Raw genomic sequence first — 20,640 nt, 5'->3', positions numbered from 1 at the left:
CTCTTCAGAAATGCCAACCAGAAGAGAGCGGTCAGTCTTTCTGAAGGATGGCTGCTGGCTCAGCCCTCACAATGCCTGCCTGGATGGGGCTGGCCGGCCCCGGGGAGGCTGGGAGGGATGTGGGGCCAGGGGGTGCCCCATGGGCTGGCAGGATGCCCTGAGAAACCAGCTGTGGCATCTTGAGCACCCGGCTCAGCCCTGGCCAGGGCAGCATCCAGGGGTGCTTTGAGCAGCTCCGCACTCGGCTGTGCCCACAGACCCGGGTACCCCAAAACAGTGCAGGGGCCCCACAGTGATGCCCCATGTCAGGCTTGGCCGCTGTCCTCATCCCTGTATGGGGCACGAGTGGGGTGCCAGGCTCAACTGGGCGTGCCGGGGGCTACACGGGACCAGATTGGGGGATAGTGAGGGCTTGGGCCGGGGTCACTTGGACCAGCATGGGGTGACAGGGTGGTTCAGGACTGGACCGGGGATGCCCGGGACAGGGAAGGACTGGACCCGGGGTGCCCTGCTTGAGCCAGGGGTGACTGGTCCGAGGGTGCCGGGGCCGGTGCGGGACTGGACCAAGAGTGCCCCGCCCGAACCGGGGGTGCCGGGGACCAACCGGCGATGCCGGGGGCCGTGCCGAACCGGACCGAGGGTGCCGGGGACCGAACCGGGACCGCACCGGGAGTGCTCTGCCCGAAACGGAGGTGCCGGGGACCGGGAGCGGGAGGGGCGGGGACGGTGCGGGGCCGGAGCGGGGATGCCGAGACCGGACCGGACGGGGGTGCGGGTGGTGCCGGGAGTGCGGGGGGTGGCGGCGGCCCCCGCCCCGCGCCTCCGGGGCCGGGGCTGGACCACGTGCCGCCCGCCCCGCCCCGGCCGCCGTCCCGCCCCGGCGCCGCCCCGGTGCCGCCGGCGGAGCCAGCGCGGATCGGCCCAGCATGGAGGGGACGCGGCGCGCCCTGCTCCGCCTCGCCGTCGCTTGCTGCCTGCTCTGCGCCCTGCCAGGTACCGGGGACGGCCGCCCGAGGAGTACCGGGGCGGCCCGGGGGGGATGGTCCCGCCCGGTCTCGCCGCGGCGGGGAGCGCAGCGCCGGGGGCGGCCGTCGGGGCAGCGCCGGGGCCCCCGGGCTCCTCCGCCCGCTGGTGGGGCTGCGGGAGGACGATTTGGGGAGCCCTCCCCGGGCACGGAAGCCTCCGGGGAGCGGCGCCCCGGGCTTGGCCCCGAAACTCGGGCGAAGTGCCCACGGCCCCGGGCGCCGGCGCCGCGCCGGTAAGGTCGCCCGGGGATGCTCGGCGGGGGGCCGGCGGGGGGAGGGAGGCCGGCGAGCCCCGCGCTCAAGGCAGCAGCGAGGCCGCCCGCCCCGGCCTTGCCCGTACAAGGCAGCTGCAGGCAGCGCTCGCCCCGCGGGCGCTGCTCCCCCGCCGGCTGAGCCGGGCCGGGTTCGGCTTCCCGGCCCAGCGGGGAACCCGAGGGGATGCGCGGAGAGGGGAGCAGCGAGCCCGGAGGCGCTCGCCCACCCACCGGCATCCGGCCCTGCGAGCCCTCTGCTTCCCACCCTGCAGCTCTCGGGTGCCTACGAACCCGCCGCGGAGCTTCCCACCGAGGGGACCCCGGACAAAGCCCGAGCTCCGCCGCCTGCCTGCAGGCACGGGGCGCCTAGTCCCGTCGTGCTGCGGGAGAGAAGGCGATGCCGGTGTCCGGGATGGAGCAGGAGCCAGACCCCGGCCCCAGGCAGCCTCTCCCGGGCTGTATTTCGGCTCGGCTCCATGAGCAACACGTCCCCACGTGGGCAGGCGCAGTCTGCAGCGTGGCGCTGACAGCCCCGGCCACCGACAACGCCGCCGAGCCCTGCCGCGTGGCCGGGAGCGTGCCCCGAGTCGGGGGGCTGTCGCCATCCCCCGTGACCCTGGCAGTGACAAACTTAGGGGCTTGCCTGGGGCTCGGGAAGCAAATGCGTTTCCTCTTCTTTGCAGCTGAGAAAAAAAAAACCCTTGGCCAGACCCTGGTCAGATCACAGCACGGTGACGGCAGCAACAGAGGTTGAGGAGTGACACATAGAAACTCGGTTTCTTATAACTAATTGGGCTGGTAAAAACCTAGCTTAGGTGCCTGTGGGGCTGAGCCCCGGCAGCAACAGCAGTGCTCAGGCTGAGATTTTGGGTCTCAGATGCAGTTTGGCTGGGTTTGAGGCTGAGCACGGGGAAACAGTCTCAAACCAGTCCCCTTTATGTGGGCAAAGCCTCGGGTAATGCTGCACTCCCCGTGCGAGGGTGGCTGTGCTGTGACGGGGTGCGGGGAGGTGAGCAGCCACTGGCAGAGGAACAAGTAGGGGTTTCTATTGCTGAGAGGAGGAGGAGCTCAGGGCTGCCGCTGGCTGCGTTGGCCCCGTGTCTCCCAGTGTTTCCAGTCCCCAGCACCCTGGGGTACCCCCAGGGAGCCCTCTGCCCCAGCTGGCTCGTAGGAGCCCTCTTGCTACAAAGTCCAAGACTCAAACTGCTGGAATGTACCAGAATTAAGGTTGCGCTGGGTTTTTCCTGGGATCTTTCGTGCTTAGTGTCTCAATCCCAAAGTACCTTCACAGCCTCAGGAAATGGCACCTATGCAGCTGGCCTGACCCTTGTCCTCATGGCTTTTGGATCCACTAGCTAATCCCAGCCACAGTTGCAAGAGCAAATGTTTTGTGAAAATAGATGGTGCGGAAGAGAAGCCACCAATAAAAAAAATGCCCTGTGGCGAGCACAACCCTTAATGAGACACCAGAGAATCCCAGCAGGACAGTGATGGGGGAATGGAAAGGTTCACCTGGAGATTGGCCCCAAAGTTGATAGTCCCTAGACAAACCCATCCATAACAGGGTTTGTCCCAGCTCTGTGAGCTGGTCTCTGCCCTGCTCCTGGTGCAGATCCCCTTTGCCCCCCATGTCCAGCAGCCCCTGCTCCCGCTCCCTGGCCAGGTTTGCTGCAGGGAGGCAGAGGGGCTCGGGCTGCCATGTCCCCCATGCTCTGCCCACCCCAGCCTCTCAATGCAGCCTTTCTTCACTGCCTGCGGAAATCCACTTCCTCCAGCACCATTAGCCTTACAAATAAAACCCCGGAGTAATTTTGGTCTGGGCATTTTGCTGCTTCCCACTCCCGCGCCAAGCTGCCTCGCAAGCAGAGGGGACAGCACGGGGCTGGGAGCGGCGCGAGCGCATAAAGCCCCGTCTGTCGGGGCCCGGGTCCGTGCACACAGGCGGGCAGTGTGTCCGCTTGCAGAGTCCCGCAGCCGATTTGCCGTGATTTTTTTTCCCCTTGTTTGCCCAGGGCGAGGGGGAGTGGATGGACTCAACCCCACCCTGGCTGGATGGCTCCAGCTCTCTTGCACCCAGAATCGAGCCACAGCTCAGTCCTCTCCTCAGGGCAGTACCTCCGGCTGTGTGGGGTAACCACCGACCCTGCACCCCCTGCCCAGCCCCATCACGTCGTGCCGTCAGTCTTCGAAGCCATTTCTGCACGTGCTCTTCCCCCAGCACCAGGTGCAGGGTGGATCTTGGCTCCCTGCTGCCCTTCCAAGGACTCACCTGGTGGGCAGGGGCGAAACACTCGCCTCCTTCAGCTCCCTTTGCCCCACTCCTCCAGGCAAAAGGTAGCAGGGGCAATCCAAAGCGCAGAGGCCTCTCTCCCTCCTTCCTTTCCACCGAGACATTCTGGTTGGGCAGACGCAGTTCTTGCTGCAGGGGTTTCCACAGGGCTGCCTTGTGGTGACGCTGGCAGCCTTCGTCCCCACCCCACTCTGTGGGGTAGCTCTCATAAGACTCAGCACCATTTGGGTCTGGAGCCGTGTCCTGAGCCCTGTAGGGCTGCTCAGGGGAGGGCCAGGGGATGTGCTCACCCTGCATGACCCAGACTGCAGCTACTCAGGGCAGGGTGCATCCTCCAAGGCCCACAGCCCATGAAACCAGCAGCCACACAGCTGGAATGTCCTGGGGGGCTGCTCAGGGCTGGGCAGATTTGCTGATGTCCAGGCTGCCCCCAGCTCATGCCACACTGCACTGGAGACCAGGCTCCCTGCTGACATGGGGCTGCTATTAAGGTAACTGGCTAATTAATTTTCTCCTAATGACATGCTTCCTCCACTGCAGCTGTGACTCCCAAGGTAAGCAGGGCCAGGACTGGCTGATGCCAGAGCTCCCTGCTGTTGCTGTATTATCGGGATTACGCAGCCCCAGAGAAGGGCAGGCTTCCCAGGCCTTGGGTGCTGTGCGTGTCCTCAGCAGCCTCTGGGCAAAGGGGTCTTCAGCACAATGCAGCTCCTCTACCGAGGAACAAAGCAAACAGCGTGGGAGCCTCCTGGGCACCTTCTTGCCAAGCAGGGCGCTTTGTAGCTGCATGCAGCCAGTGGAAAATAACTGGCTGATGTGACAGTGGTGGCTGAGCAAGGCAGCCTGCTCTCCCCCTTTGCCCTGCCACAGGAATTTGGGATAAGCCCCCTCACCTCTAAATGGGGCTTCATGCAAACCTGTGGGAAAGCAGTTTCTTGCATCTCTCCCCGCCCCGGCTGGGTGGGGAAGGGCTCACGTGGCAGGGCTAGGCAGAGCGTGCCACCCTGGGGTGCTGTATCCTGCAGGCAGGCGCTTGGGCTGGCACTGCCCCCCTCCCCGGCTCAGGCTCCAGCACCGCTGCGTGCTCTGGGCATGTCTGTGCTGCTTTATGGGTTTTCCTAGTACTGAGGAACCTGTGCTCGGCATTTATGGCGCTGTTTCCAGGGCTGCTCGTCTCTGCTCTCGCAACTCTTGCTCTGCGTGGCTCTGCTATGCCACCGTCAGCTGGCTGTCCCCATCCCAAATGCAGTGCCACCAAACAAGGTGGTAGCACTAGCACACTCGTGGCTCCCCTTTTTGCTCCCCAGGCGTTCAAGCCTGAGGCCTGGCATCTGCAGATGCCCCGGGGAAGCATCCTCCTGCCTGCCTGGGCAGGTTGGGTGCTGGGCTGTCCCTCCCCAGCACTGTGCTCGCTCAGCACCCCGTATCTAATCTGAGCCCCGTCTCATGCTCAGCTCATGGCCACCTGCCTATCGGGCTGGAAGGAGCTTCTCGGTCAGGAGACTCAGTTTCTATTCCTGTCCCTTACCGCAGCCCTTGCTTTGCAACGTGCCTGGCCTGGCAGCTTTCCAGGGCTATGCTGGGTGCTCGGCACCCCCAGTTCAGCCCCCCCAGTTTTGCTGCCTGCGCAACAGGGCATGGCTTAGCTTGCAGAGGCCACGTGGGGTGCGGTGCATTACCTTGCTGCCGTACAAGAGCTCTGCTGTGGTCCCCAAGCGGGCTGCAAGGTCCAATCTGTCCCTGTACCCCAACCCTGGACTCCTCGCAGCAGGCTGAGCCGGTTTAGCCTCTCTCTGCCGGGATGGGGACAGTCCCGGCATCAGCCCTGGCAGGGAGAGCGCTGGAGCCTGCAGCAAATGCAGCCCAGTGGTGTCCTGCCTCCGTCGAGGTCCTGCAAGGTATCGAACTGGAGCTGAGTTTACAAAGCGGTTCCCCTTCGTACCAGATCTGTGTCTCTGAGCCTCCCCTCTTTGCAACGAGGATGTTGCTCTACAGCATCCCTGGGTGCATCTGGCACCTACCTGAAGGGCTCTAGAAATCTCTTCTGTCACTTGTTTTATTTATTCCAAGCTCTGAGTTAAGGAGAAGAGGTCAGGCTTGGATGGTATCTAATCAGCAGCTACTCTGGTTCTGCTTTTAAATTAAATGAAGAGCCTTGGTTTTAAATCCCACTATATGGTTTTATTTGCATTTATACTCAAGCTCTTTTTCCTTGAAGAGGTTGTTTAATTACCGTTGGTTGGTAACCATAAAAATGTAATAACTGGCAACAAAAGATAATTTCTACACTTAATGGAGTACTTTGCTAAGCAATAGGATATAAGATAATTGCTTAAATACATACAGGTTACAGCTTATGCTGTTACTTTTTAAACATTATATTAATTTTGCATTTTACTAGGTTGTTTGCGACTTGAGCTGTTACACTTAAATGGAAATTGAATTCAGTTAGTGCACAAAAATAGCATTTTAGAGGGGTTTGGGTGCCTTTTCAATGAATCAGAGTAGTGGTTTGACACGCATTCTGTAGGAAGCTGATTTAAGTGAGGTGCTATCCGCAGACAGTGACAGCCTGTGCAGGAGGATACATTCGCACCAGGGAGTCCTGCTCCCACAGGCACTTTTTCTGAAATCCTGGGTGGATCTGTTCTCGTCTTTGTGCCCAGCTCTCGCCTGGATCTCTGTGCGTCTCTTCCAGTGGCGACTGCAGCCTGCACCCCGCTGCCCTGCTCTCCCTCGAGCCCTGGCAGCCAGCCTGCTGCTGGCTTCCTTACCTTACGTGGCTCTCCTACATCTCACCCTAAGAGGGATTTTAGAAATGGTGGTAAAGGCTATGTATTGGAGCCGGGTTTGTGTTGACCCTTGGGGAGCTCAGGCTGCTGTTTCTGGCTGAGATAGGAAGGAGGGTGCAGAGGATGCTGCTGGGACTGGGGCAGGAGGGTTGTGGCAAGAGCTCGTCTGCAGGCTGGTCCAGCTGGGGCCCTGGTCTGTCTTGCTGCCTTGTTTTATTCTGAGAAACAAATAGATGGTGGGGTGGCTGCTGTGGCAGAGGATGGAGGAGATGTCCCCACTCTGCATGGCTGCCCTGACACAGCAGCACTGCTCTGTGCTGGTTGTGCAAACCTTCCTCAGCCCCTCGCTTGGCCCCAGCCCTGAAACTTGGGCAGGGAGTGCAAAGCAGGAACGGCCCCGTCTCCTGCAGAGCTGGCTTCCTTCACTCCTCTCCGTTATGGCATATTTATTCCATGTCTGCTCTGGAGCTGGTGGGAGCTCGGGCTCATGCATGGAGGTCCCTCAGTGTCGTCATGCAGCGCTGGAGAGGGGCCGAAGCCGTGGGCTGATGCTCAGAACCCTCCCTTCCCTCGCAGAGCTGGGAGCATTTCCCACCCTTGTCCAAGGCAGGGGCTTCTCGGCTGGCTGCATCCCTCCTCCCTTGGGACCGCGCTCTTCCTTCGCCCCTCTCGTTTCCCAGACAGAGGTCACTACAGTCAGCACTGTCTGATGGGAGCTGCCGCTCCAAATCCACCAGCCCTGCCCTCATGTGGTCTGAGATCACTGGTTCTCACCATGACTGAGCCTGATGGTTAGCGCAGACACGGGGCAGGAGTGGGGCTATAGCCAGGGGACCACCAGCCAGCTCTGTTTTAGCAGGCGCTGCAATGTAACCAAAGCACCCTTGGTTCCCCATCAGGGAAACGGAGATGCTGTTATTATCAGAGCTCTTGCTTGCAGCTGGTCCTGCTTCTTCACTTGCAGTACGGTTGTAGTTGCTTTACACCCTGGATCTGAGGGTGACTGCAGCTTCACTAGCTGTCTTGGGGTGCTGCAACTGTCAGGCCTCGGAGGATCCCAGAGCAGGTGAAGCATCCACACTAACTCCTTCCCTTTCCACCTGAGACAAGAGGGGCATGGTTCCCTCTTGTCTGCAGGAGCCGATGAGGGCAATGCCTTAGGCAATGGAGCCACAGCCTCCCTGGCATGTGGTGCAGGAAGCGGAGCTCCTCCAGGAAGACGCCAGAGTAACGAGCTCTGACCTGCATCTCTGTAAGTAACTAATAAACAGCTAAAAACATCATCGCTCAGCGACTGGAGCAGCAGCGACAGCGCTGGAGCTGGGGATTTTCCGACCTGTCGGGCACCCAGAATCCAGAGCAAACCACAGTGGTTGGACCTTGGAGGATCACAGCTGGCGTGGGGTTTGCTGGGTCTCATCCAGCACAGCCAGCCACAGCGGCTTCGCAGCAGAGCTGTGGTCTCCCTCACTGTACTGCAGAGTTTGCACCAGAGCTGGGTGGGAATGGGGTTGCCTGTTTGGGTGAGAAAACTGCGGGAAACAAAGTTGTGGCGTTGCAGCAACGATGTAGCAAATCTTAATGCAAGACCCTATGGGGGAGTAGTATTATTTTAAAACAAAACTGAAGTAAAATTCATTAGTGCTTGCATTCCTAACATCCACATGCTCACAAGGACCAAGTTGGGTGTTTCCCCAGGTGCTTTGCTTGGTGACTGTGTGCTGGCTTTGGATGTGCCCTTACCCCTTAGGAGCTGACAGATGGTGAGTGATCTTTTGTCTCTTTGTCCCCGAGTGATCAGGATTTACTCACTGTCCTGTGTTTCCTTGTCCATCTTAAGGCTCTTGCCTTGTTCTCTATCTTCCCCCCATCATCTCTTACTGGCTTGAGTCTTTGTGTTAGCCTGGTTTAGGCTCTCCCTTTTTTGCAGGCTCTCCTTTGTTTCCTGAGCTGGGTGTGCCGTGATGTGCTGGGCTGGATGACCCGCTAATCCAGGTGCCATCAACACCTGCCATGCTCAAAGGCCGCTTTCTGCTCCATCCCTGCCAATTTTAACATCTCTTCTGCAATTCTCTACAAACCAGATTTTACACACCACAGTGCTGTGTTACACCTGACCTGGGCTGGCTGCTGCTACAGCACAAGCCTTTCTACAATGGTCCTGATACGTTCCTGTAGGATACAGGGCTGGAGCAGCCTGTCCGCCTGGGCACCGCTTTCTTGGTGGTCACGGACACCGTGCAATTCTGGAGGAAGGAGCCGTGTGGCTACTTATGGAGAGAAGAACTTCGGGAACTACTACTCCCACTAGCTCTCCCTCTTGCAGACAGCGGGGAGCTGTGTGTGCAGCCCGTCCTTATTCGCAGGGTGGGGGGAGCTGCTTGTCCTCACAAACCTTCCTGCCCCACAGCACCTCCTGGCAGGGATGCCAGCTCCTGACACTGTGGGGAGGTGCCCTGGCACGTAGGACCGACTCGTCTGCCTTCCCCCTGGCTTTCCTTTCCTAGTCAGAAACTGGCACAGCTGTTTCGGAGGTGCTCAAGCCTTTGTGCATGACAGCTCTCCCGAAATCTTTCCTACACGTGACCCCGATCACAGCTTGCCACCCCGTGGGGGGCTGCCCCAGGCAGAGGCCAGCTATGCAAAGCAGCACGTAGCCGGGCTCCCCGCTGGCCGGGCACCTGGCCACCACCTTTCCTGTTTACCCCAGGGTGACAGTGCAGCTCTGTGTGCGTCTCTTGCTACGTAGGAGCAGGTAGTCGGGTGTTGACAGAGCATCTGCCAATGCCCAGCTGGGATCCTTCAGCGTTGCCCAGCACAGGCTCTGGAGCTGCTGGGATCTCACCCAGCAAGCAGCACACTGAATAGCAATGCTGGGTTTAGGGCTGGAAATTGTCACATGAAGAGCTGTGAGCTTTGGTGCTTGACCCCAGGAAACACAGTGCTCAGCTCTTTTCCTTCCAAGTGTTACTCGTGTAAGTGTATTCTATGCCTTAACTCCATTTCAGAGAGCAGCTTGCTTTGTTCAGAGGCATGTTGTGGCCACGGACAGCTGGATCCAGGCGAGGCCAAAGGGAGCATCACTTACGCCTTCGGTCTTCATATTTAAGTTGCCCCAGCTGGGGCTCCCCTTGAGAGCTTGTTCTCCAAATGTGCCGAGCGAGGTTGTGCTGCCTGCTCGTGCATCCCCCACGGGAGCCCTCCTGGGACTGGGGCCCTGGGCCGGGGAAGCACAGCTCCGTCAGGCTGCTTCAAGGTTTTGAATTTTCCAGCTGGCTGGGGTACTGTAAAAGTCTCCTGAGGGAGATGTATTGTGTCTTTTTTTAGGGCCTGTTAAGTGCTGTAGCTGGAGAAGAGCTCTGATAACTGTGTCTGTTCTGAAGAGCTTTTAAAAACTGCTAAGACTTCCCCAAACCCTTAGTACAAAAGTGGGCTGCTTTGGTGGTGGATGAATGTTTCTTGGTTACAGCATCTGCCTTGGATGCTCCTCCACTGTGAAGAGAATGGACATGAAGATGGATTTTCTTCAATACCTTTATTTTTTTCTGTAGCTGGCTCATCATGCCTCTGTGGCTTGAGTAGAAACTTGAACAGAAGTCATCAAAATATTGACCATGAGATGTTTTTAAGTTGTCTGGAGATTCCATCCTGATGTGGCTACACTTCCCTGTTTTCTTCCTGTTTACACCCTAAAAAACCCTCACAGGATCCCTGTTTATGAACGGGCAGTGTAAGAGCCTTGTGGTTTTCCTCCTCCCGCATGCTGTTACGCCGTCTAACGGCTGTGGATCCAGGGAGGGGATCCTTGCTTGCTGCAGGTTCCTGCTAGGGAAGCTGGCCCTGTTTGCTGTAGTGGGAGGCTGAGTAGCTCCCCATTTCTATGACAACAGTCACACTTTATGGAGGTGATGTGTTCATAAATAGCTTGTGAAGGTGGCTCCCAAAGTACACCACCAGCCCTGTTAGCTGTAGTACTCTTTTGCTACCCATTTCACCTTTCCCTCTAGCAGCAAGCTCACACTACTACTAAGATGACTAGCAATACATGCTTTACCCTTGCCAGCCACAGACTTTTTAAACATCACTTTTCTACACTTCACCAGGTCAGGGGAGCTAGAGGATCTACTTCTACTTTTTCCCCCCACTTGTATTTTTTCTGCAATTCTGACTCTTTCTCAATTAACCAAGGAAGACTTACCTAGGTTTCTCACAGAATTAGGTCGCAGGTGGTACTTTTAAAAAAAAACGAAATTCTCTAAAAAGGTTTAAGAGGTGCTCCAGGGTAGAGGGGTTAGTGATGCTTACCGCACAGAACAGCAGCACAGGGCTTGGGGTGGGGGCAGACAGGTCCCCTAGAGCAGGTCCCTGTCTCAGAGAGGCCAGGAGGACAGAGGAGCTATTTGAACCCCTTCCCCAAGTGTAAACCTGTGCTGGATTTGGAGTTAAGGGGATAGAGAGGTTCAATTTCTGGCCACCTCCTCTGTTTCTCCTCTCAGTGTGGTATCTCTGACAAACGTCTCAGCATTTCTTAACTCTGTTCCATAGGAGAGGGACAGAAGACAGCAGAGACCTTGGTGTCACCATCACCTTTTCTTAGCACAGTGCTAACCTCACATCAGCCAAGGGAAGCCTCTGACTTCAGTCCGGTGACTACTGCCATTCCTGAGACAAGCCTGGAGAAAAACTTGACTGCTGCAACACTCAATGCCACTGGAGCCCAAGCTATGGAGATGGAGGATGCCTCCATCCCTACCACCCCCACGGTAGGCACCAAGGCAGAGAGACTGCAGGCTTCCACCACTGCCAGCCCTGGGGACGTCACAGTTACACAGCATGAGCACCACAACATGAGCGTGTCAGTCAACAGTAGCACTGACATCCCCTCCCCTCCCCTGACTGCCAGTACCCTGGAAGAAAACCAGCCCAACCACGAAGGCACAGAACCTTTCAGCACAACTGAAGAAATGGATGATGCCACCAGTGCAACCCCCACGCTTCCTCTGAACAGTGTGCCGGGTGAGGTTTTGCCTTTACTGCCTGTGCAGAAAGTCCTGCCCCGAGGATGCACAGCCTGGAAACTTCTGTGAACTCTCATGGGAACTGGAGAGAGGGAGAAAAGGGGGATGAGCCATTAAGCACAGCCAGTTCAGTGAGACTGACTTGCAGAGGTGCTGTTAGTTCAGCATTCTCTTTGCAAACCCCATTAATTATGGTATTAGTTGTGCTGGCTGCTTTCTGATGAGGACATTGATTGTGTGCAGGGAAGTCCTTTATACATCTCACCCAAAACAACATGCTTCAGCAGTGCTGCCCAGCTAGGCTCTTCCTGCACCAGGGCTGGGGGCTTGATAGGAGCCTTCCCTGCTGCCTGCAGAACGGGGCAACACACCCTCCCTTAACACAAAGCATGGAGATGGGCAGGCACAAGCATCAGCCCATCCATCCCTGGGCAACCATGGGAATCCCTACCATACCTTCAGATCCCTCTGGGCAGCATGGCAACTGGCTGTAGGGTCTGTGATCCCAGTCTCGCCCACCTTGGGGTCTGCCAGGCTGTCACACACCCCTGATGCAAGGCAGATATTGATTGACGCTTGATTTGCGTGGTGTTCTTGCACAACTGCATCATTTGCCCTGGCTTGTATCACGGGGTCCTGCTGTTCTGTGGTGCACGGACAGAGCCTCAGGGGATGCTGCTACCCAATCCCTGCACAGCCCCCTTTCTGCTCCCCATAAGGAGGAACGAGAGACCTTTCCCAGTCTCTTGCTCTGGGGTGATGTCCAGCTCTGTGCAGAGCTGTTTGAGGCTTCTCTGCTTGCCCTTTGTCCCCAGAGGACTTGTGGGCCCAGCTGACATTGGCTGACATTGCAGATTGGCACATACAAAAACCAAGAGGACCTTCTAAGCACTGTGGCTTACAGTGTGGCTCAGCTGTGGCTGCTCTGTAGGACCTGCTTGTTTTCCAAAGGGTTGTCAATAAGCTGCTTTTCCTATAGTCACAGCAGTCTTCCGCACAGCCTTGCTTCCATCTCGTTCACTCCCACAGAACAGTGTGCTTGCGCTTTATCCTTTGAAATAACTGCTTGTTCCTATTTTGCAGCAACAACTAACAATTCTCAGCTGGGGCCTTTTGATGGGCAGACTGTGGGGCCTACAGCAGCAAGGTCTGAAACCAGGCCAGCAACAAGCCCTGTGGGTACCACAGGGGAGAGCACCGTGGAGCCCAGAACCTCCTCTGCTCCCATCTTCACCGTAGGGAGCACGTCCTCTGCTACTGCTTCCAGTATGGTGACAGTGAGGCCCCTTGTGACCAGCTCCATGTCTACCAGCACAGCTGCCACCCCCAACAGCACATCTACACTGGAGCAGTCATTAGAGCCCGTGCACGAGAAAGCTTCTGTGTTGGATGTTGGTGATGACGAAAATCCAGGTAAATGCTCTGGTTTTGTCCCTGCTCTCACAAAACATGGCAAAGACTTGGGGCTACCTGAAATTGCCTCTTGGTTGTACTAAGCAGAACCAGAAAAGACAAGGCTTTGCTACCCCTTGAAGGCTCTCCTTTGGCTTCATTCCCTTGGTATTCTTGCAGAGCTACCCAGTTCTCCTTTGGCTGATACAACGAGGGCTGATCCCTTGGTAATCACTGTGATCTCCGTCTTCATTGTCATGGTGGGCATCCTAGGCCTGGTGGGCTTCTTGAGATACCGCCAGCACAACAGCCGCATGGAGTTCCGGCGCCTGCAGGACCTGCCCATGGTGAGTAATGCCTTCAGACTAGACTGACATGGTCTGGCTTGATACTGGCTGCTTTGCAGTTCCCCTTCTACTACATTAGCAATGTTTTGGGTATTTGCAGCAGCAAGAATGCTGATCACAACTCCTGTTCCCTCTTAGGTCCCTCTCCTTCCATCCAGGGTTTGAATCAAGACAGCAAGTCTCAAGGTTGGCCACTAAAGAAGCTCTCTGCGTTCCCCTCACTCTGCAGGGGAATGCTAAGAGGTTAAACAGAGAAAGGAAGGGGAGCTCCATCCAAACTTCCCCTGAAATGACACCTTCCTAGCCTCTCCTCCTATATTCTGATATATTTGCTTTGTGACTATGACAAAGCAGATTCTGTGCTCTGTTCCGGGGAGGTTGTCTGTCTGTCTGCGCTTGACCCTTTAGGGATATAAAAAAGATATGAGGGTTTCAGAGGCTGGATTAGCTCTGGGGAAGCTGCAACTAACTCCCTGCGCTTTCTGGGACAGAGGAGTACTGCTTCCCTTCTGCAGCTAGCAAGCAAGCTGATGCTGTTTCAAGCTGAGCGGAGTTTTCCACAGCCAGGGTTTTCCATATCTCTGCAGCAGGCAGGCTCTTCCTGCATGCACCTCTTCTCTCCAAAAGGTGCAGCAGGAGAGGAGAGTGGCAGTCCAAAGATCCAGGAACTGCGCAGGGACAGCATTTAGGTGGATTGCAGATGGCCACACTGTGACAGTGTGGATGAGAAGGCTGTGCTGCCTGCACAGCACTCTTCCAGGCTGGGACTGTATGCCATCGTGCAGACATCTCATTAAAGCACGCTCTTCTCTGCTTCTAGGATGACATGATGGAGGACACCCCTCTCTCACTCTACAGCTACTAGGCAACCAGGCTGTGCTCTGCCTGGCCGGCTGAACTTCCCAGAGGAGAAGGCCTTGAGGACTTGGTCCCAGACGATCTGCTGAGGAATGAGGGGCTGTGATTTGCACACAACTGAAAGATCCTTTTCAGATGGCTTTTGATTTTAGACATTTTAAATAATTCAATGTTGACATTTTTATGCTGGGAATCAGAGCCCAAATCTGGCCCTTTCCTCCAGGCTCTCCTCAAATGCCCTGAAGAGGTGCCTCCTCCTTTTAGTGTGGTGACCAATTAGCCAAGACAACCTTTGCCATCACGTTCTGCATGGATCTCTTCTGTCCATCTTGGCAGCTGCTGCTTTCAAAGGAGGTGGGCAAGTGATCCATACAAGAGCTTTTAACACTGATGGTGTCAGCACAGTGCTAGCAAAGGAGACTGCTGTTTTCTGAGGAAGCCAAGGGTGTGGAAATCAGTTCTCTTGGGCTCCCTCTTGTTCTGTATTTTTAAGGTTGTTTGTTTCGGTTTTTTTCCTGCACTTTTTTTTGTTCCTGTTTCAGCTTTAGTCCTGGGATTGGCACTGCCCATCCTGAAACACCTACCAGGAGGACAACAGACTGCTCTGCTTCCTTCCTACATGTGTACCTTTTCTCTAACCAGGGAAAACAGTTTTGTGGCCACTGGAGAAGTGCCCTTGCTACTTGATGTTGCTTTGAAATTGCTGGGAGGAAAATGAACATAATTTTAGCTTAGCAGGGCTTGATAGGACTCAGTCTATTGCCAGTTAGACACACTAATTTGGTCTCACCAAAAGTAGGAAACTCTGTCTTCTATACTTGATGCTTTCAGCATATGCATAAACTCTTTGCCCAGGCTCAGTAAATGCTTTAGTCCATTCCCCTGCCTGGATTGACACATGCCTTTCCTCAGGTACCTCCCATTTTGCTGCTAGCATCTGGTTGCTGAAAGTTGTTGTACAAAACTAGTACTGCACTCTCCCTCCTCTGCTATGCAAGGTCAAAGCTCCTTTACCTTCTAATATTGGTCTTTGAGCCAGCTGGTGTCTTGTCATGAGGACAGATCCTGGATGTAGGTGCCTTCCTCCCCTTCCCGTTCTAGGTGTTAGGCTGATTAGATTCTGCACTTCTGCCTCAAAGTATCACTGCTCTAGACTGCATCCAAGGCTCTTGAGGCCCCTCAAGGAAACCCATGCACCAGAGCCTCTGAGTGTAAGTCTGAGGATCTTTTGGTGCCCTTGCCTCAGAAAGACCGAGAGTGTGCATGACATGAAAATCTTTATGTAATTAACACTTGCTTCTGTTTTCTAATTCACATTTGACTGCAGGTAAGGAGAAACACATGCCTTCTCTAGAGTGTTTGATTTTGGACTAAGCCAGTTGCTCCCTCAGGATACAGCAAGGGCTAGAGATTATCTACCACATTGCTCTTACAAGCCTCAGTCTCTCCTCTCCTTTCAGTAGCAACACTCACTGGCCCCACAAAAGACAGACACCAGGCCTCACTAGCAGAAGTACCTTTTTTTTTCCAGTGCTGTTATTGCTTGTCTTAGCAGGGAAAGGCGAATTTCCCCATCAGCAGGGCTCAAATTATCTGTGAAGCCCAAAGATGGAGCAGAACTGGTCTGGGTCAAATAAATGAACTAGGTAATACAGCAGTTCCTCCTTCCTGTGTTACTACTTCCGAAGTGGCTGACAAATGGCTGCAGTGCAGTTTGGGTTCAGCTGTTGGCTTTGGCCTTGCATCTGTTTATTGTAAGGATGCCCAGTAAAATAGGGAAGAAGGGTTGGTTCTCTCCTACTATTATTGCATGAAAACTAAAGGGCAATTGTCACAACTCCAAAACTTTTGTATCAAGCATTGTCTGCACAGAGCAATCTCCCTAGCTACAGACTTGTTTCCTCTGCCAGAGGGCAGGGTGCTACTGGTTTTTGGCACAAAGAGAGGCAAGTTAGTGGTGGAAAACAGAACTCCATCCTGGCTGGAACTGGTGCAGGCTGGCATAGCTGGAAAGTGTCTCGGCACACAACCGAAAGAGCAGGGGCTGGTTGTTCTGGTTTCCCATGCATTGCTGTCCAGGGGAAAAGGGTGAGGAAGAAAACTCGCCCAACACCAAAGTGCAACTTTCTTTGTAAAATATGTTAATAGTGGATTTTTTTTTCTGCAATAAAGTTACAAATGCCAAAGGTGTCCCAGTCCTCATATTTTCATTGCAAACATTTAACTGAAAAGCTTTTGTAGATCGCAATGAATCCTGTGATAGATAAACAGCAGCAGTTTGGGGTAGAAAGACTCACAGAGCTGATACTAGTGAAAATGCCAGACAGCTCTAAACCATAGCTCTGAGGGTTCAGAAGGACACCACCCTCTGCTTGTGTTGCTTCTTGTCAGGGTCATTCCCTGTCTGGGTTGACTGAGATTAATTTCTGTACGGTCAAATCAGATTAAATCTGTCTCAGCGAACCACACTAGACCAAATAATCTAACATACACCTTTAGACTCTCTTCCTTTGCCTCTGATTGAAGATACCCTTATTGTCATCTGTTGTCAACTGTAACCATGAACTCCATGTGCAGAAATATCCTGAAAGCCAGCCTAATCCAAACCTAAGTAGCATCATCTGTCATGCTTCTTTCTATAGTACAGAAGACAAAGCAAACTGAAAGGCATATAGTTCTTTTTGTTTAGCTTTATAGCTGTTTTGAATCTTCCCTTTGGAGCTCAGACCCACAGGGAGGTAAGCACTCATAGTTTGTTTCAAAAACCCAGCTCTTGCTACAGACCTGATAAGAGTCTCTCCTGAGTTAATAGTCTCTACAATACTTACGCAAAATCATCCAGCTCATATCACAGACTGTTTGTGTTACAAGACTTTCTACTGCAAAAACAAAATATGGTGAGTAGAAGTACTTGGTCATTTGGCATATGCTGTTTTTGAAGGAGTTCCCACAACGTTATCTAGAAAAGCAAATCCCTGGAAGATCTAGAGCAAGAGGAGAGCAAACAAAGACTTCTGAGCCTAGCAAAGTGCTTGCTGAGTAATCTGAAGACTTGGGGGTGAACTCTAAACCCTGCAGAGATTTCAGTCCTGTCCCAACATACAACTATACAGAACAGAAGAACTAAGTAACGGAACAAACATGCTACAACTAAGCTAGTCTTCTCAGGTCTGAAGTCAGCATTATTCTGGTGGTTTATGTTGGAGTTTCCTCTGTTCTGCCTTTTTACTACCAACCCCACTCAGACGTGATTCATTCTTTGCAGAACAAACTGCTGAGCTGCCTTGTTAGAGAGGTAGCACAGAGCAGATCTGCATGAGCTGGAGAGGCAGCAGCAGGACAGGCTTGTGCAGGCAGCCACCCTCCGGAGGCACAAAGCTAACTGCCTTTGCCCAGCCAAGTTCTGACCTCCCAGCCCGGTGATGCAACCTCTGAGGTGGCCAGGTTTGGGGATGGACCATGGGCCAGTTGTGTGGGCTTCGTCTTTCCCATGCAGCAAAGCAAACCGACAGAACCAGGAAACAACCGTTGCCAATTTCTGCATGTCCCCTTGAGCACAGCTCTCGCTTTTGATGAGGCTTAGTTTTAATGCCTCCTAGGCTAAGGCACAATTACATTATTAATTAGCAAGGGGCAAGAATCAATCAAATCACTTATATTTAAATAGGAGGGAAAGAAACCCAGATAAAAGAAAAGCAGAGTTTGAGACCCACCTGCCTGCTCTGTCCTGCCCTCCTCTCACCAGACTCATGTTTTGAAGGGAAGGGGATTTGAGCAGCTGAAAACTGACAGTGCTAGAGCTGCTGTGCCAAGGGCAGGGCTACCTGTACTACCTGCCAGTTCTCTGCCTGCTCAGTTGTCCTTCATGGCTCAGCGCCTCTAGTTTAGCTTTGGACACTGTGTATTTTCGCCATCATGTCACACTGCAAGTCTGTAAATAAGGCTGCAGCCAGTGTTCAGAGACAGAGAAACTGCCATGAGGAGCACTGGAGTGGACAAGGCAGTGTGTGGATCTCCCATGAGGCTCTCCCATGGATAATAGTTGCCTGTGCTTGCTACCACTTAATGCAGAATGAAAAAGGCATTGCACTGATCCAGGGAGCAGGAGTGCAGAAGCAAGCCAGGGACGCAGAGCAGTAAACTTTCAGTAATGAAGCATACGAAATGATACATAACCTGGGAAGCTTTTAGTAGCCAGTGTTCTTCTCATACCCAGAGGAGAACACAAAATGCCTACTGTCATTTCCCAGACACCTAGGAAGGAAAGGAGGCTGCATGCCTCCACATTGTTTATACTCAATTTTCTATGACTACATTTAATTCAGTAGAAATGTGGATTTGTCATGGGGGAGGGGGAGAGTTTTTCTAAGTGCACCTCCTGAGCCTCTGCCAGGGATGTTCCCATCTACTTGCTACCTCTGCTTCACTGCTAGCGAAAGTGAGAGAGGGATCTTCTCTCCAATCCTCCTTTCCACACCCGCCCCCCCCAAGAAAAATGAAATCATGCAATTCCTGTCCATAAAACAGCCATATCTATGTCCTACTGATACATAGGTAAGAGATAAGCAAAGCTGGAAGACCATGACTGCTAATATAAAAGTCTCCATCAGTATTAGGCCCCCAGAACTGTTTGTGCTTTATTTTTTTTAATCCCCCAGAACTTTGTAAGATAATGAAGGTCTTCAAACTTCCCCATCCAACCACATCTGAATGAAGACTCTTCCCCACTCTAATGCTACAGGGGACATGTTTCCTCACAGACCTGAGAAGAATCAGCCTTCACCCAAAGCACAACTTCAAAACAGTCTCAGAAGATAAAGCACTTAGACCTGCCCAGAAGAGGACCTTCTAATTGTGGCTGATGATACATAGCTTGCAAACTACATCCCCCACCATAGCTGATTCTGCAACGTTAGTAAGCTTTTATAAGAAATCATTAACTATTACATGAAGGAAGCACAGATAGGGTGCTAGACAGTGTCAAACGTGATAGATTTGCGCATTTTAGAGACAAAGGGATCAATGTATTCATCTGCTTGACAGCCTGCACAGCCTTCCTTGTGCTTCCTTGTGTCCCACTTCCTGTCTAATAAACATACTTGAAAGACATACTCAACACAGGTCTGCTTCACGTGCACCAGCAGTTTAACAATAGTTAGCCTCTGTTCCTCTGTAATATTTTTTCTTCTGAAAGACCCATCAGCCAAATAACCCCCTGAACCACAAAGCCAGCTTGATCTTGAAAAGATGGACAGTGGTCACAGCTGCAAGAAAATAAGTATGTGTTTGTTCCTACTGTTCAGCTCCCTCTCTGTTTACAGGTAGACCCAATCCCCCACCCACAGTTCAAATAAAGAGCTAAGTAAGTTACCAGAAGTATCCTCCCAGTCATAAAACAGGTCTCCCTGTGATGAACTGCCCAGAATTAATATATCCCTGCAGCAGAAACCTTTTGCTAGCACTCTTTGAACTATAATGGAACATCTGTTGACAATCTCCCGCAGGGTTGGTTCTCCCCTCCCCTTTTTAATCCTCTCTCCTTCAGAAGTACTTTTGCCCTGAAATTAGACACATCAGTTGCCATAGGATGACTCTCACAAGCATTAGAGTGTTTCTTTTCACAGTGGTCTTTCTTGGGAGCTGTAGGAAGAGGGGTGAGCAGTCAGCCCTGTTCAGTATTTTCTTAAAAATTTGCTGTTATGTCTGAATTCCAGAAGCTTTCGGTGCTAAATTACAGGCTCTGCTTGGAACAAGACAAGGCTCATGGGTTCTGGAACATGCCTTTCAGCCAGATTTAGGCACTCATTTGAGTCTGACTGAGAAGGGTTTTACCAGGGATATCTGCAAAATTAGCAAAGTTTTCCTTTGTGCTAATCCTGGCTATGCCTTCTGATCACACAGGCAGATCAAGCCACTAACATAATCATTCCTTCAATGTCCCTACTGATAAACTTTGGGGCAGGATGAGAATTTTCACCTACTTTTTTAAAAGGATGTCAATATTCGTAGGTGGAAGGCAATTGTGCACAATACTATTTGTGGCTGGCTAGCAGAAAGAAAAAGGGCTGAGAGAAGGAAGCACTGGGAAAACAGCTCCCTTTGTTTTACAGAGTCTAACCTGGTGGCCCACACTGAATAGCAAATGGGTCACTTGCATCCTGCTCGGTCTGTTTCTTGGATGCATCAAGTCACTTTCCAGCTCAGCTTCAGTCAAATCCAAGCCACTCAAGCAGGCTTTCATATCCTGACCGTGATCTGCCAATGGCTGTTCACACATTCAGGTCCACTCTAAGAAGCAGAGTTGAACTCTAGGAAGCAGCTGTTCACTGGAGAGGAAAAACTAACTGATCTCAGCCTGATCTTCAAAGCAAAAGCCACAGTTCATGCAACTGAATGAGATGAAGGTCATAGGAGCAGCCTCTGCCACTGTGTCCTGTCTTGATCTGTGCTCAAGCCTCCACTTGATGACTCCTACTGCTACTCTCAGCACCACCAGTCTCTGCCTGCTTTTCAAACCAGTCCTAACCAAGCTCTGCTGGGCCCCCTTTACAGCATCCCTGACTCTGTGCCACATCCCAAGGTCCTTTGTATTGACTGAGAAGTAGGCAGCAAAGAGTATGCCACAGATCTATCTCCTGCACTATCCCATTTGCTAGACTACAAA

The 20,640-nt window shown here is 53.3% G+C and overlaps 1 protein-coding gene across 1 annotated transcript; it reads left to right on the top strand.

The window, feature by feature from the left end:
* Positions 1 to 871: 871 nt before the first annotated feature.
* Positions 872 to 16,166, top strand: LOC138686378 (uncharacterized). Its single transcript, XM_069788864.1, has 5 exons — positions 872 to 993; positions 10,907 to 11,377; positions 12,463 to 12,792; positions 12,952 to 13,118; positions 13,939 to 16,166. Exons 1-5 carry the CDS (start codon positions 927 to 929, stop codon positions 13,981 to 13,983), a joined length of 1,080 nt encoding a protein of 359 aa, XP_069644965.1. The 5' UTR covers positions 872 to 926; the 3' UTR covers positions 13,984 to 16,166.
* Positions 16,167 to 20,640: the final 4,474 nt, after the last annotated feature.

Source organism: Haliaeetus albicilla, chromosome 8, assembly GCF_947461875.1.
Source record: "Haliaeetus albicilla chromosome 8, bHalAlb1.1, whole genome shotgun sequence".
Classification (NCBI taxonomy): Eukaryota; Metazoa; Chordata; class Aves; order Accipitriformes; family Accipitridae; genus Haliaeetus; species Haliaeetus albicilla.
The sequence above is the reverse complement of the archived record's forward strand: the minus strand, read 5'-3'. Positions and strand labels throughout refer to the sequence as shown.